We start from the raw sequence: 16,468 nt of genomic DNA on the forward strand, positions 1-16,468 counted from the left end.
GCCATAGACCTGTCTCAGTAGGCTACGCCATAGACCTGTCTCAGTAGGCTACGCCACAGACCTGTCTCAGTAGGCTACGCCACAGACCTGTCTCAGTAGGCTACACCATAGACCTGTCTCAGTAGGCTACGCCATAGACCTGTCTCAGTAGGCTACACCATTGACCTGTCTCAGTAGGCTACGCCATAGACCTGTCTCAGTAGGCTACACCATAGACCCGTCTCACTAGGCTACGCCATAGACCTGTCTCAGTAGGCTACGCCATTGACCTGTCTCAGTAGGCTACGCCATTGACCTGTCTCAGTAGGCTACGCCATTGACCTGTCTCAGTAGGCTACGCCATTGACCTGTCTCAGTAGGCTACGCCATTGACCTGTCTCAGTAGGCTACGCCATTGACCTGTCTCAGTAGGCTACACCATAGACCTGTCTCAGTAGGCTACGCCATTGACCTGTCTCAGTAGGCTACGCCATTGACCTGTCTCAGTAGGCTACGCCATTGACCTGTCTCAGTAGGCTACGCCATTGACCTGTCTCAGTAGGCTACACCATAGACCTGTCTCAGTAGGCTACACCATAGACCTGTCTCAGTAGGCTACGCCACAGACCTGTCTCAGTAGGCTACGCCATAGACCTGTCTCAGTAGGCTACGCCACAGACCTGTCTCAGTAGGCTACACCACAGACCCGTCTCAGTAGGCTACACCATAGACCTGTCTCAGTAGGCTATGCCATACACCTGTCTCAGTAGGCTACGCCACAGACCTGTCTCAGTAGGCTACGCCACAGACCTGTCTCAGTAGGCTACGCCATAGACCTGTCTCAGTAGGCTACGCCACAGACCTGTCTCAGTAGGCTACACCATAGACCTGTCTCAGTAGGCTACGCCATAGACCCGTCTCAGTAGGCTACGCCATAGACCTGTCTCAGTAGACTACTACACCATAGACCTGTCTCAGTAGGCTACGCCATAGACCTGTCTCAGTAGGCTACGCCATACACCTGTCTCATTAGACTACTACACCATACACCTGTCTCAGTAGGCTACGCCATTGACCTGTCTCAGTAGGCTACGCCATTGACCTGTCTCAGTAGGCTACGCCATTGACCTGTCTCAGTAGGCTACGCCATTGACCTGTCTCAGTAGGCTACGCCACAGACCTGTCTCAGTAGGTTACGCCACAGACCTGTCTCAGTAGGCTACGCCATAGACCTGTCTCAGTAGGCTACGCCATAGACCTGTCTCAGTAGGCTACGCCACAGACCTGTCTCAGTAGGCTACGCCACAGACCTGTCTCAGTAGGCTACACCATAGACCTGTCTCAGTAGGCTACGCCATTGACCTGTCTCAGTAGGCTACGCCATTGACCTGTCTCAGTAGGCTACGCCATTGACCTGTCTCAGTAGGCTACACCATAGACCTGTCTCAGTAGGCTACACCATAGACCTGTCTCAGTAGGCTACGCCACAGACCTGTCTCAGTAGGCTACGCCATAGACATGTCTCAGTAGGCTACGCCACAGACCTGTCTCAGTAGGCTACACCACAGACCCGTCTCAGTAGGCTACACCATAGACCTGTCTCAGTAGGCTATGCCATACACCTGTCTCAGTAGGCTACGCCACAGACCTGTCTCAGTAGGCTACGCCACAGACCTGTCTCAGTAGGCTACGCCATAGACCTGTCTCAGTAGGCTACGCCACAGACCTGTCTCAGTAGGCTACACCATAGACCTGTCTCAGTAGGCTACGCCATAGACCCGTCTCAGTAGGCTACGCCATAGACCTGTCTCAGTAGACTACTACACCATAGACCTGTCTCAGTAGGCTACGCCATAGACCTGTCTCAGTAGGCTACGCCATACACCTGTCTCATTAGACTACTACACCATACACCTGTCTCAGTAGGCTACGCCATTGACCTGTCTCAGTAGGCTACGCCATTGACCTGTCTCAGTAGGCTATGCCATTGACCTGTCTCAGTAGGCTACGCCATTGACCTGTCTCAGTAGGCTACGCCACAGACCTGTCTCAGTAGGCTACGCCACAGACCTGTCTCAGTAGGCTACGCCATAGACCTGTCTCAGTAGGCTACGCCATAGACCTGTCTCAGTAGGCTACGCCACAGACCTGTCTCAGTAGGCTACGCCACAGACCTGTCTCAGTAGGCTACACCATAGACCTGTCTCAGTAGGCTACGCCATAGACCTGTCTCAGTAGGCTACACCATTGACCTGTCTCAGTAGGCTACGCCATACACCTGTCTCAGTAGGCTACACCATAGACCCGTCTCACTAGGCTACGCCATAGACCTGTCTCAGTAGGCTACGCCATTGACCTGTCTCAGTAGGCTACGCCATTGACCTGTCTCAGTAGGCTACGCCATTGACCTGTCTCAGTAGGCTACGCCATTGACCTGTCTCAGTAGGCTACGCTATTGACCTGTCTCAGTAGGCTACGCCATTGACCTGTCTCAGTAGGCTACACCATAGACCTGTCTCAGTAGGCTACGCCATTGACCTGTCTCAGTAGGCTACGCCATTGACCTGTCTCAGTAGGCTACGCCATTGACCTGTCTCAGTAGGCTACGCCATTGACCTGTCTCAGTAGGCTACACCATAGACCTGTCTCAGTAGGCTACACCATAGACCTGTCTCAGTAGGCTACGCCACAGACCTGTCTCAGTAGGCTACGCCATAGACCTGTCTCAGTAGGCTACGCCACAGACCTGTCTCAGTAGGCTACACCACAGACCCGTCTCAGTAGGCTACACCATAGACCTGTCTCAGTAGGCTATGCCATACACCTGTCTCAGTAGGCTACGCCACAGACCTGTCTCAGTAGGCTACGCCATAGACCTGTCTCAGTAGGCTACGCCATTGACTTGTCTCAGTAGGCTATGCCATAGACCTGTCTCAGTAGGCTACGCCATTGACCTGTCTCAGTAGGCTATGCCACAGAACTGTCTCAGTAGGCTATGCCACAGACCTGTCTCAGTAGGCTACGCCATACACCTGTCTCAGTAGGCTACGCCATAGACCTGTCTCAGTAGGCTACGCCATTGACCTGTCTCAGTAGGCTACGCCATACACCCGTCTCAGTAGGCTACGCCACAGACCCGTCTCAGTAGGCTACGCCACAGACCTGTCTCAGTAGGCTACGCCATAGACCTGTCTCAGTAGGCTACGCCATAGACCTTTCTCAGTAGGCTACGCCACAGACCCGTCTCATTAGGCTACGCCATAGACCTGTCTCAGTAGGATATGCCATAGACCTGTCTCAGTAGGCTACGCCATAGACCTGTCTCAGTAGGCTACGCCACAGACCTGTCTCAGTAGGCTACGCCATAGACCTGTCTCAGTAGGCTACACCATAGACCTGTCTCAGTAGGCTATGCCATACACCTGTCTCAGTAGGCTACACCACAGACCTGTCTCAGTAGGCTACGCCACAGATCTGTCTCAGTAGGCTACGCCATAGACCTGTCTCAGTAGGCTACTACACCATACACCTGTCTCAGTAGGCTACACCATAGACCTGTCTCAGTAGGCTACACCATAGACCTGTCTCAGTAGGCTACACCATAGACCTGTCTCAGTAGACTACTACGCCATACACCTGTCTCAGTAGGCTACACCATAGACCTGTCTCAGTAGACTACTACGCCATACACCTGTCTCAGTAGGCTACGCCACAGACCCGTCTCAGTAGGCTACGCCACAGACCTGTCTCAGTAGGCTACGCCATAGACCTGTCTCAGTAGGCTACGCCATACACCTGTCTCAGTAGGCTACGCCACAGACCTGTCTCAGTAGGCTACGCCATAGACCCGTCTCTCAGTAGGCTACGCCATAGACCTGTCTCAGTAGGCTACACCATAGACCTGTCTCAGTAGGCTACGCCATACACCCGTCTCAGTAGGCTACGCCATAGACCTGTCTCAGTAGGCTACGCCACAGACCTGTCTCAGTAGGCTACGCCATAGACCTGTCTCAGTAGGCTACGCCACAGACCTGTCTCAGTAGGCTACACCATAGACCTGTCTCAGTAGGCTACGCCATAGACCTGTCTCAGTAGGCTACACCATTGACCTGTCTCAGTAGGCTACACCATAGACCTGTCTCAGTAGGCTACGCCATAGACCTGTCTCAGTAGGCTACACCATAGACCTGTCTCAGTAGGCTACACCATAGACCTGTCTCAGTAGGCTACACCATACACCTGTCTCAGTAGGCTACACCATACACCTGTCTCAGTAGGCTACGCCATAGACCCGTCTCAGTAGGCTACGCCATTGACCTGTCTCAGTAGGCTACACCATAGACCTGTCTCAGTAGGCTACACCATAGACCCGTCCCTCAGTAGGCTACGCCATAGACCTGTCTCAGTAGGCTACGCCATAGACCTGTCTCAGTAGGCTACGCCATAGACCCGTCCCCAGTAGGCTACGCCATTGACCTGTCTCAGTAGGCTACACCATAGACCTGTCTCAGTAGGCTATGCCATTGACCTGTCTCAGTAGACTATGCCATACACCTGTCTCAGTAGGCTACGCCATAGACCTGTCTCAGTAGGCTATGCCATACACCTGTCTCAGTAGGCTACACCATTGACCTGTCTCAGTAGGCTACGCCACAGACCTGTCTCAGTAGGCTACGCCATAGACCTGTCTCAGTAGGCTACGCCATAGACCTGTCTCAGTAGGCTATGCCATTGACCTGTCTCAGTAGGCTACGCCATAGACCTGTCTCAGTAGGCTACGCCATAGACCTGTCTCAGTAGGCTACGCCATAGACCTGTCTCAGTAGGCTATGCCATTGACCTGTCTCAGTAGGCTACGCCATAGACCTGTCTCAGTAGGCTACGCCATAGACCTGTCTCAGTAGGCTACGCCATAGACCTGTCTCCAGTAGGCTACGCCATAGACCTGTCTCAGTAGGCTATGCCATACACCTGTCTCAGTAGGCTATGCCATTGACCTGTCTCAGTAGGCTATGCCATTGACCTGTCTCAGTAGGCTATGCCATTGACCTGTCTCAGTAGGCTACGCCATAGACCTGTCTCAGTAGGCTACGCCATAGACCTGTCTCAGTAGGCTACGCCATACACTTGTCTCATTAGACTACTACACCATACACCTGTCTCAGTAGGCTATGCCATACACCCATCTCAAGGGAGTCAGGCACCCTAAAAATTCAGAGTTCAATATCGGCACGTACATTTAGTACAACTCAGTTTTTCACAATTCCTGACATTTAATCTTAGTAAAATGTCCCTGTCTTAGGTCAGTTAGGAACACCAATTTATTTTAAGAATGTGAAATGTCAGAATAACAGTAGAGGGAATGATTTCAGTTTTTATTTCTTTCATCACATTCCCAGTGGGTCAGAAGTTTACATACACTCAAGTTGTATTTGGCAACATTGCCTTTCAATTGTTTAAATTGAATCAAACGTTCCGGGTAGCCTTCCACAAGCTTCCCACAATAAGTTGTGTGAATTTTGGCCAATTCCTCCTGACAGAGCTGGTGTATCTGAGTCAGATTTGTAGGCCTCCTTGCTCGCACACGCTTTTTCAGTTCTTCCCACAAATGCTCAATAGGATTGAGGTCAAAGCTTTGTGATGGACACTCCAATAAGGAGTTTGTTGTCCTTAAGCCATTTTGCCACATCTTTGGAAGTATGCTTGGGGTCGTTGTCCATTTGGAAGACCAATTTGCGACCAACCTTTAACTTCCTGCCTGATGACTTGAGATGTTGCTTCAATATAGCCACATAATCCCCCCCCCTCCCCTCTCATGATGCCATATATTTTGCGAAATGCACCAGTCCTTCCTGCAACAAAACACGATTTGCCTTCTCGGGTTAAGGGAAACTCCATTCTTCAGCCATGTGGCCACCATGCTGCATCAGGCTACAGGTGATCATGCTTCAGCCATGTGGCCACCGTGCTGCATCAGGCTACAGGTGATCATGCTTCAGCCATGTGGCCACCATGCTGCATGAGGCTACAGGTGATCATGCTTCAGCCATGTGGCCACCGTGCTGCATCAGGCTACAGGTGATCATGCTTCAGCCATGTGGCCACCGTGCTGCATCAGGCTACAGGTGATAATGCTTCAGCCATGTGGCCACCGTGCTGCATCAGGCTACAGGTGATCATGCTTCAGCCATGTGGCCACCGTGCTGCATCAGGCTACAGGTGATCATGCTTCAGCCATGTGGCCACCATGCTGCATCAGGCTACAGGTGATCATGCTTCAGCCATGTGGCCACCGTGCTCCATCAGGCTACAGGTGATAATGCTTCAGCCATGTGGCCACCGTGTTGCATCAGACAGGTGATAATGCTTCAGCCATGTGGCCACCATTCTGCATCAGGCTACAGGTGATAATGCTTCAGCCATGTGGCCACCATGCTGCATCAGGCTACAGGTGATCATGCTTCAGTCATGTGGCCACCATGCTGCATCAGGCTACAGGTGATAATGCTTCAGCCATGTGGCCACCGTGCTGCATCAGGCTACAGGTGATCATGCTTCAGCCATGTGGCCACCGTGCTGCATGAGACTACAGGTGATAATGCTTCAGCCATGTGGCCACCATGCTGCATCAGGCTACAGGTGATCATGCTTCAGCCATGTGGCCACCATGCTGCATCAGGCTACAGGTGATCATGCTTCAGCCATGTGGCCACCGTGCTCCATCAGGCTACAGGTGATAATGCTTCAGCCATGTGGCCACCGTGTTGCATCAGACAGGTGATAATGCTTCAGCCATGTGGCCACCATTCTGCATCAGGCTACAGGTGATAATGCTTCAGCCATGTGGCCACCATGCTGCATCAGGCTACAGGTGATCATGCTTCAGTCATGTGGCCACCATGCTGCATCAGGCTACAGGTGATAATGCTTCAGCCATGTGGCCACCGTGCTGCATCAGGCTACAGGTGATCATGCTTCAGCCATGTGGCCACCGTGCTGCATGAGACTACAGGTGATAATGCTTCAGCCATGTGGCCACCATGCTGCATCAGACAGGTGATAATGCTTGAGCCATGTGGCCACCTTGCTGCATCAGACAGGTGATAATGCTTCAGCCATGTGGCCACCATGCTGCATCAGACAGGTGATAATGCTTCAGCCATGTGGCCACCATGCTGCATCAGAGTGGTGATAATGCTTCAGCCATGTGGCCACCATGCTGCATCAGACATGTGATAATGCTTCAGCCATGGGTGGCCACCATGCTGCATCAGACAGGTGATAATGCTTCAGCCATGTGTGGCCACCATGCTCCATCAGGCTACAGGTGATCATGCTTCAGCCATGTGGCCACCATGCTGCATCAGACAGGTGATAATGCTTCAGCCATGTGGCCACCATGCTGCATCAGACAGGTGATAATGCTTCAGCCATGTGGCCACCATGCTGCATCAGACAGGTGATAATGCTTCAGCCATGTGGCCACCATGCTGCATCAGACAGGTGATAATGCTTCAGCCATGTGGCCACCATGCTGCATCAGACAGGTGATAATGCTTCAGCCATGTGGCCACCATGCTGCATCAGACAGGTGATAATGCTTCAGCCATGTGGCCACCGTGTTGCATCAGACAAGTGATAATGCTTCAGCCATGTGGCCACCATGCTGCATCAGACAGGTGACAATGCTTATGGCTAATATAGCACCCCTGCCTGATTAATAGGGATCATGTACAGGCCCTAAAGATATTGCTTTACATCAATGTGCTATTGGCCTAATTTCTGGTGAGGAATATTATATTGTCAATTGTTTAATATAGTCTATATAATACACTCTATATGTCATCATAAAATCTGTGTTAATATTAGATTTGGTTATAATATAAGGTACTTTCCTAGATTGATAACGAAACATGAAATCCCCCACGACATGTATCCTGTTTCCTTGTTCATCATTGAGTCCATATATGGTACGGAAGTGTTTGTGTGTGTCGTCTCAGTGTGTTTGTATGACCCTAACCTTGATGAAGGAGAAGGCTGGTCCAGGGGCGAAGGGTAGTGTGTTTGTATAACTCTAACCTTGATGAAGGAGAAGGATGGTCCAGGGGCGAAGGGTAGTGTGTTTGTATAACTCTAACCTTGATGAAGGAGAAGGCTGGTCCAGGGGCTTAAGGGTAGTGTGTTTGTATGACTCTAACCTTGATGAAGGAGTAGGCTGGTCCAGGGGTGAAGGGTAGTGTGTTTGTATGACTCTAACCTTGATGAAGGAGAAGGGTAGTGTGTTTGTATAACTCTAACCTTGATGAAGGAGAAGGCTGGTCCAGGGGCAAAGGGTAGTGTGTTTGTATGACTCTAACCTTGATGAAGGAGAAGGCTGGTCCAGGGGCGAATGGTAGTGTGTTTGTATGACTCTAACCTTGATGAAGGAGAAGGCTGGTCCAGGGGCGAAGGGTAGTGTGTTTGTATGACTCTAACCTTGATGAAGGAGAAGGCTGGTCCAGGGGCGAAGGGTAGTGTGTTTGTATGACTCTAACCTTGATGAAGGAGAAGGCTGGTCCAGGGGCGAAGGGTAGTGTGTTTGTATGATTCTAACCTTGATGAAGGAGAAGGCTGGTCCAGGGGCGAAGGTTAGTGTGTTTGTATGACCCTAACCTTGATGAAGGAGAAGGCTGGTCCAGGGGCGAAGGGTAGTGTGTTTGTATAACTCTAACCTTGATGAAGGAGAAGGATGGTCCCGGTGCGAAGGGTAGTGTGTTTGTATGACTCTAACCTTGATGAAGGAGAAGGCTGGTCCAGGGGCGAAGGGTAGTGTGTTTGTATGACTCTGACCTTGATGAAGGAGAAGGCAGGTCCAGGGGTGAAGGGTAGTGTGTTTGTATAACTCTAACCTTGATGAAGGAGAAGGCTGGTCCAGGGGCGAAGGGTAGTGTGTTTGTATGACTCTAACCTTGATGAAGGAGAAGGCTGGTCCAGGGACGAAGGGTAGTGTGTTTGTATGACTCTAACCTTGATGAAGGAGAAGGCTGGTCCAGGGGCGAAGGGTAGTGTGTTTGTATGACTCTAACCTTGATGAAGGAGAAGGCTGGTCCAGGGGCGAAGGGTAGTGTGTTTGTATGACTCTAACCTTGATGAAGGAGAAGGCTGGTCCAGGGGCGAAGGGTAGTGTGTTTGTATGACTCTAACCTTGATGAAGGAGAAGGCTGGTCCAGGGGCGAAGGGTAGTGTGTTTGTATGATTCTAACCTTGATGAAGGAGAAGGCTGGTCCAGGGGCGAAGGTTAGTGTGTTTGTATGACCCTAACCTTGATGAAGGAGAAGGCTGGTCCAGGGGCGAAGGGTAGTGTGTTTGTATGACTCTAACCTTGATGAAGGAGAAGGCTGGTCCAGGGACGAAGGGTAGTGTGTTTGTATGACTCTAACCTTGATGAAGGAGAAGGCTGGTCCAGGGGCGAAGGGTAGTGTGTTTGTATGACTCTAACCTTGATGAAGGAGAAGGCTGGTCCAGGGGCGAAGGGTAGTGTGTTTGTATGACTCTAACCTTGATGAAGGAGAAGGCTGGTCCAGGGGCGAAGGGTAGTGTGTTTGTATGACTCTAACCTTGATGAAGGAGAAGGCTGGTCCAGGGGCGAAGGGTAGTGTGTTTGTATGATTCTAACCTTGATGAAGGAGAAGGCTGGTCCAGGGGCGAAGGTTAGTGTGTTTGTATGACCCTAACCTTGATGAAGGAGAAGGCTGGTCCAGGGGCGAAGGGTAGTGTGTTTGTATAACTCTAACCTTGATGAAGGAGAAGGATGGTCCCGGTGCGAAGGGTAGTGTGTTTGTATGACTCTAACCTTGATGAAGGAGAAGGCTGGTCCAGGGACGAAGGGTAGTGTGTTTGTATGACTCTAACCTTGATGAAGGAGAAGGCTGGTCCAGGGGCGAAGGGTAGTGTGTTTGTATGACTCTAACCTTGATGAAGGAGAAGGCTGGTCCAGGGACGAAGGGTAGTGTGTTTGTATGACTCTAACCTTGATGAAGGAGAAGGCTGGTCCAGGGGCGAAGGGTAGTGTGTTTGTATGACTCTAACCTTGATGAAGGAGAAGGCTGGTCCAGGGGCGAAGGGTAGTGTGTTTGTATGACTCTAACCTTGATGAAGGAGAAGGCTGGTCCAGGGGCGAAGGGTAGTGTGTTTGTATGACTCTAACCTTGATGAAGGAGAAGGCTGGTCCAGGGGCGAAGGGTAGTGTGTTTGTATGATTCTAACCTTGATGAAGGAGAAGGCTGGTCCAGGGGCGAAGGTTAGTGTGTTTGTATGACCCTAACCTTGATGAAGGAGAAGGCTGGTCCAGGGGCGAAGGGTAGTGTGTTTGTATAACTCTAACCTTGATGAAGGAGAAGGATGGTCCCGGTGCGAAGGGTAGTGTGTTTGTATGACTCTAACCTTGATGAAGGAGAAGGCTGGTCCAGGGGCGAAGGGTAGTGTGTTTGTATGACTCTGACCTTGATGAAGGAGAAGGCAGGTCCAGGGGTGAAGGGTAGTGTGTTTGTATAACTCTAACCTTGATGAAGGAGAAGGCTGGTCCAGGGGCGAAGGGTAGTGTGTTTGTATGACTCTAACCTTGATGAAGGAGAAGGCTGGTCCAGGGACGAAGGGTAGTGTGTTTGTATGACTCTAACCTTGATGAAGGAGAAGGCTGGTCCAGGGGCGAAGGGTAGTGTGTTTGTATGACTCTAACCTTGATGAAGGAGAAGGCTGGTCCAGGGGCGAAGGGTAGTGTGTTTGTATGACTCTGACCTTGATGAAGGAGGAGGCTGGTCCAGGGGCCAAGGGTAGAGTGTTTGTATGACCCTAACCTTGATGAAGGAGAAGGCTGGTCCAGGGGCGAAGGGTAGTGTGTTTTTATGACTCTAACCTTGATGAAGGAGAAGGCTGGTCCAGGGGCGAAGGGTAGTGTGTTTGTATGACTCTAACCTTGATGAAGGAGAAGGCTGGTCCAGGGGCGAAGGGTAGTGTGTTTGTATGACTCTAACCTTGATGAAGGAGAAGGCTGGTCCAGGGGCGAAGGGTAGTGTGTTTGTATGACTCTAACCTTGATGAAGGAGAAGGCTGGTCCAGGGGCGAAGGGTAGTGTGTTTGTATGACCCTGACCTTGATGAAGGAGGAGGCTGGTCCAGGGGCGAAGGGTAGTGTGTTTGTATGACCCTAACCTTGATGAAGGAGAAGGTTGGTCCAGGGGCGAAGGGTAGTGTGTTTGTATGACTCTAACCTTGATGAAGGAGAAGGCTGGTCCTGGGCCGAAGGGTAGTGTGTTTGTATGACCCTAACCTTGATGAAGGAGAAGGCTGGTCCTGGGGCGAAGGGTAGTGTGTTTGTATGACTCTAACCTTGATGAAGGAGAAGGCTGGTCCAGGGGCGAAGGGTAGTGTGTTTGTATGACTCTAACCTTGATGAAGGAGAAGGCTGGTCCAGGGGCGAAGGGTAGTGTGTTTGTATGACTCTAACCTTGATGAAGGAGAAGGCTGGTCCAGGGGCAAAGGGTAGTGTGTTTGTATGACTCTAACCTTGATGAAGGAGAAGGCTGGTCCTGGGGCGAAGGGTAGTGTGTTTGTATGAAGGAGAAGGCTGGTCCTGGGGCAAAGGGTAGTGTGTTTGTATGAAGGAGAAGGCTGGTCCTGAGGCGAAGGGTAGTGTGTTTGTATGACTCTAACCTTGATGAAGGAGAAGGCTGGTCCAGGGGCGAAGGGTAGTGTGTTTGTATGACTCTAACCTTGATGAAGGAGAAGGCTGGTCCAGGGGCGAAGGGTAGTGTGTTTGTATGACTCTAACCTTGATGAAGGAGAAGGCTGGTCCAGGGGCGAAGGGTAGTGTGTTTGTATGACTCTAACCTTGATGAAGGAGAAGGCTGGTCCAGGGGCGAAGGGTAGTGTGTTTGTATGACTCTAACCTTGATGAAGGAGAAGGCTGGTCCAGGGGCGAAGGGTAGTGTGTTTGTATGACTCTAACCTTGATGAAGGAGAAGGCTGGTCCAGGGGCGAAGGGTAGTGTGTTTGTATGATTCTAACCTTGATGAAGGAGAAGGCTGGTCCAGGGGCGAAGGTTAGTGTGTTTGTATGACCCTAACCTTGATGAAGGAGAAGGCTGGTCCAGGGGCGAAGGGTAGTGTGTTTGTATAACTCTAACCTTGATGAAGGAGAAGGATGGTCCCGGTGCGAAGGGTAGTGTGTTTGTATGACTCTAACCTTGATGAAGGAGAAGGCTGGTCCAGGGGCGAAGGGTAGTGTGTTTGTATGACTCTGACCTTGATGAAGGAGAAGGCAGGTCCAGGGGTGAAGGGTAGTGTGTTTGTATAACTCTAACCTTGATGAAGGAGAAGGCTGGTCCAGGGGCGAAGGGTAGTGTGTTTGTATGACTCTAACCTTGATGAAGGAGAAGGCTGGTCCAGGGACGAAGGGTAGTGTGTTTGTATGACTCTAACCTTGATGAAGGAGAAGGCTGGTCCAGGGGCGAAGGGTAGTGTGTTTGTATGACTCTAACCTTGATGAAGGAGAAGGCTGGTCCAGGGGCGAAGGGTAGTGTGTTTGTATGACTCTGACCTTGATGAAGGAGGAGGCTGGTCCAGGGGCCAAGGGTAGAGTGTTTGTATGACCCTAACCTTGATGAAGGAGAAGGCTGGTCCAGGGGCGAAGGGTAGTGTGTTTGTATGACTCTAACCTTGATGAAGGAGAAGGCTGGTCCAGGGGCGAAGGGTAGTGTGTTTGTATGACTCTAACCTTGATGAAGGAGAAGGCTGGTCCAGGGGCGAAGGGTAGTGTGTTTGTATGACTCTAACCTTGATGAAGGAGAAGGCTGGTCCAGGGGCGAAGGGTAGTGTGTTTGTATGACTCTAACCTTGATGAAGGAGAAGGCTGGTCCAGGGGCGAAGGGTAGTGTGTTTGTATGACCCTGACCTTGATGAAGGAGAAGGCTGGTCCAGGGGCGAAGGGTAGTGTGTTTGTATGACCCTAACCTTGATGAAGGAGAAGGTTGGTCCAGGGGCGAAGGGTAGTGTGTTTGTATGACTCTAACCTTGATGAAGGAGAAGGCTGGTCCTGGGCCGAAGGGTAGTGTGTTTGTATGACCCTAACCTTGATGAAGGAGAAGGCTGGTCCTGGGGCGAAGGGTAGTGTGTTTGTATGACTCTAACCTTGATGAAGGAGAAGGCTGGTCCAGGGGCGAAGGGTAGTGTGTTTGTATGACTCTAACCTTGATGAAGGAGAAGGCTGGTCCAGGGGCGAAGGGTAGTGTGTTTGTATGACTCTAACCTTGATGAAGGAGAAGGCTGGTCCAGGGGCAAAGGGTAGTGTGTTTGTATGACTCTAACCTTGATGAAGGAGAAGGCTGGTCCTGGGGCGAAGGGTAGTGTGTTTGTATGAAGGAGAAGGCTGGTCCTGGGGCGAAGGGTAGTGTGTTTGTATGAAGGAGAAGGCTGGTCCTGAGGCGAAGGGTAGTGTGTTTGTATGACTCTAACCTTGATGAAGGAGAAGGCTGGTCCAGGGGCGAAGGGTAGTGTGTTTGTATGACTCTAACCTTGATGAAGGAGAAGGCTGGTCCAGGGGCGAAGGGTAGTGTGTTTGTATGACTCTAACCTTGATGAAGGAGAAGGCTGGTCCAGGGGGCGAAGGGTAGTGTGTTTGTATGACTCTAACCTTGATGAAGGAGAAGGCTGGTCCAGGGGCAAAGGGTAGTGTGTTTGTATGACTCTAACCTTGATGAAGGAGAAGGCTGGTCCTGGGGCGAAGGGTAGTGTGTTTGTATGAAGGAGAAGGCTGGTCCTGGGGCAAAGGGTAGTGTGTTTGTATGAAGGAGAAGGCTGGTCCTGAGGCGAAGGTTAGTGTGTTTGTATGACTCTAACCTTGATGAAGGAGAAGGCTGGTCCAGGGGCGAAGGGTAGTGTGTTTGTATGACTCTAACCTTGATGAAGGAGAAGGCTGGTCCAGGGGCGAAGGGTAGTGTGTTTGTATGACTCTAACCTTGATGAAGGAGAAGGCTGGTCCAGGGGCGAAGGGTAGTGTGTTTGTATGACTCTAACCTTGATGAAGGAGAAGGCTGGTCCAGGGGCGAAGGGTAGTGTGTTTGTATGACTCTAACCTTGATGAAGGAGAAGGCTGGTCCAGGGGCGAAGGGTAGTGTGTTTGTATGACTCTAACCTTGATGAAGGAGAAGGCTGGTCCAGGGGCGAAGGGTAGTGTGTTTGTATGATTCTAACCTTGATGAAGGAGAAGGCTGGTCCAGGGGCGAAGGTTAGTGTGTTTGTATGACCCTAACCTTGATGAAGGAGAAGGCTGGTCCAGGGGCGAAGGGTAGTGTGTTTGTATAACTCTAACCTTGATGAAGGAGAAGGATGGTCCCGGTGCGAAGGGTAGTGTGTTTGTATGACTCTAACCTTGATGAAGGAGAAGGCTGGTCCAGGGGCGAAGGGTAGTGTGTTTGTATGACTCTGACCTTGATGAAGGAGAAGGCAGGTCCAGGGGTGAAGGGTAGTGTGTTTGTATAACTCTAACCTTGATGAAGGAGAAGGCTGGTCCAGGGGCGAAGGGTAGTGTGTTTGTATGACTCTAACCTTGATGAAGGAGAAGGCTGGTCCAGGGACGAAGGGTAGTGTGTTTGTATGACTCTAACCTTGATGAAGGAGAAGGCTGGTCCAGGGGCGAAGGGTAGTGTGTTTGTATGACTCTAACCTTGATGAAGGAGAAGGCTGGTCCAGGGGCGAAGGGTAGTGTGTTTGTATGACTCTGACCTTGATGAAGGAGGAGGCTGGTCCAGGGGCCAAGGGTAGAGTGTTTGTATGACCCTAACCTTGATGAAGGAGAAGGCTGGTCCAGGGGCGAAGGGTAGTGTGTTTGTATGACTCTAACCTTGATGAAGGAGAAGGCTGGTCCAGGGGCGAAGGGTAGTGTGTTTGTATGACTCTAACCTTGATGAAGGAGAAGGCTGGTCCAGGGGCGAAGGGTAGTGTGTTTGTATGACTCTAACCTTGATGAAGGAGAAGGCTGGTCCAGGGGCGAAGGGTAGTGTGTTTGTATGACTCTAACCTTGATGAAGGAGAAGGCTGGTCCAGGGGCGAAGGGTAGTGTGTTTGTATGACCCTGACCTTGATGAAGGAGAAGGCTGGTCCAGGGGCGAAGGGTAGTGTGTTTGTATGACCCTAACCTTGATGAAGGAGAAGGTTGGTCCAGGGGCGAAGGGTAGTGTGTTTGTATGACTCTAACCTTGATGAAGGAGAAGGCTGGTCCTGGGCCGAAGGGTAGTGTGTTTGTATGACCCTAACCTTGATGAAGGAGAAGGCTGGTCCTGGGGGCGAAGGGTAGTGTGTTTGTATGACTCTAACCTTGATGAAGGAGAAGGCTGGTCCAGGGGCGAAGGGTAGTGTGTTTGTATGACTCTAACCTTGATGAAGGAGAAGGCTGGTCCAGGGGCGAAGGGTAGTGTGTTTGTATGACTCTAACCTTGATGAAGGAGAAGGCTGGTCCAGGGGCAAAGGGTAGTGTGTTTGTATGACTCTAACCTTGATGAAGGAGAAGGCTGGTCCTGGGGCGAAGGGTAGTGTGTTTGTATGAAGGAGAAGGCTGGTCCTGGGGCGAAGGGTAGTGTGTTTGTATGAAGGAGAAGGCTGGTCCTGAGGCGAAGGGTAGTGTGTTTGTATGACTCTAACCTTGATGAAGGAGAAGGCTGGTCCAGGGGCGAAGGGTAGTGTGTTTGTATGACTCTAACCTTGATGAAGGAGAAGGCTGGTCCAGGGGCGAAGGGTAGTGTGTTTGTATGACTCTAACCTTGATGAAGGAGAAGGCTGGTCCAGGGGCGAAGGGTAGTGTGTTTGTATGACTCTAACCTTGATGAAGGAGAAGGCTGGTCCAGGGGCGAAGGGTAGTGTGTTTGTATGACTCTGACCTTGATGAAGGAGGAGGCTGGTCCAGGGGCGAAGGGTAGTGTGTTTGTATGACCCTAACCTTGATGAAGGAGAAGGCTGGTCCAGGGGCGAAGGGTAGTGTGTTTGTATGACTCTAACCTTGATGAAGGAGAAGGCTGGTCCTGGGGCGAAGGGTAGTGTGTTTGTATGACTCTAACCTTGATGAAGGAGAAGGCTGGTCCAGGGGTGAAGGGTAGTGTGTTTGTATGACTCTGACCTTGACGAAGGAGAAGGCTGGTCCTGGGGCGAAGGGTTCGCTCTCGTGCTCCACCTGATACCTTAGGTACTCCTCTACCCCCTTCTGCTCATACACCTTCTGCTCCGTCTCAGTACGGAACAGGACCCGGGATGACACCGCAATGGTCACGGCATTCTCAGGCTTGGGCTGCAGAGACGCGAGAGGGGGAATGGGAAGATAGAAAGATAGTTGTGAAGGGTTGAGAATGAGAGAGATTGGATGTGTAGAGATGAAAAGGAATAGGGAAAGCAGATGGGACAGGAAGAAGGGTTGAGAAGGGTTGGGTAATGGAATGATGAAGAGAGAAAGCAGAGGGGACAGGA

The 16,468-nt window shown here is 51.1% G+C and overlaps 1 protein-coding gene across 1 annotated transcript in view; it reads right to left on the reverse strand.

The window, feature by feature from the left end:
- Nucleotides 1–16,468, reverse strand: part of LOC135532474 (cytosolic 5'-nucleotidase 1A-like) — a gene marked incomplete at its 3' end in the record, with an annotated part of 90,815 nt that overhangs the window by 14,529 nt on the left and 59,818 nt on the right. The window contains exon 2 of the mRNA XM_064959977.1: nucleotides 16,125–16,292. Coding sequence (XP_064816049.1) covers nucleotides 16,125–16,292 — 168 coding nt within the window. The remainder of the gene's footprint in view (nucleotides 1–16,124; nucleotides 16,293–16,468) is intronic.

The sequence above is a fragment of the Oncorhynchus masou genome, unplaced genomic scaffold (assembly GCF_036934945.1).
Source record: "Oncorhynchus masou masou isolate Uvic2021 unplaced genomic scaffold, UVic_Omas_1.1 unplaced_scaffold_1877, whole genome shotgun sequence".
Classification (NCBI taxonomy): Eukaryota; Metazoa; Chordata; class Actinopteri; order Salmoniformes; family Salmonidae; genus Oncorhynchus; species Oncorhynchus masou.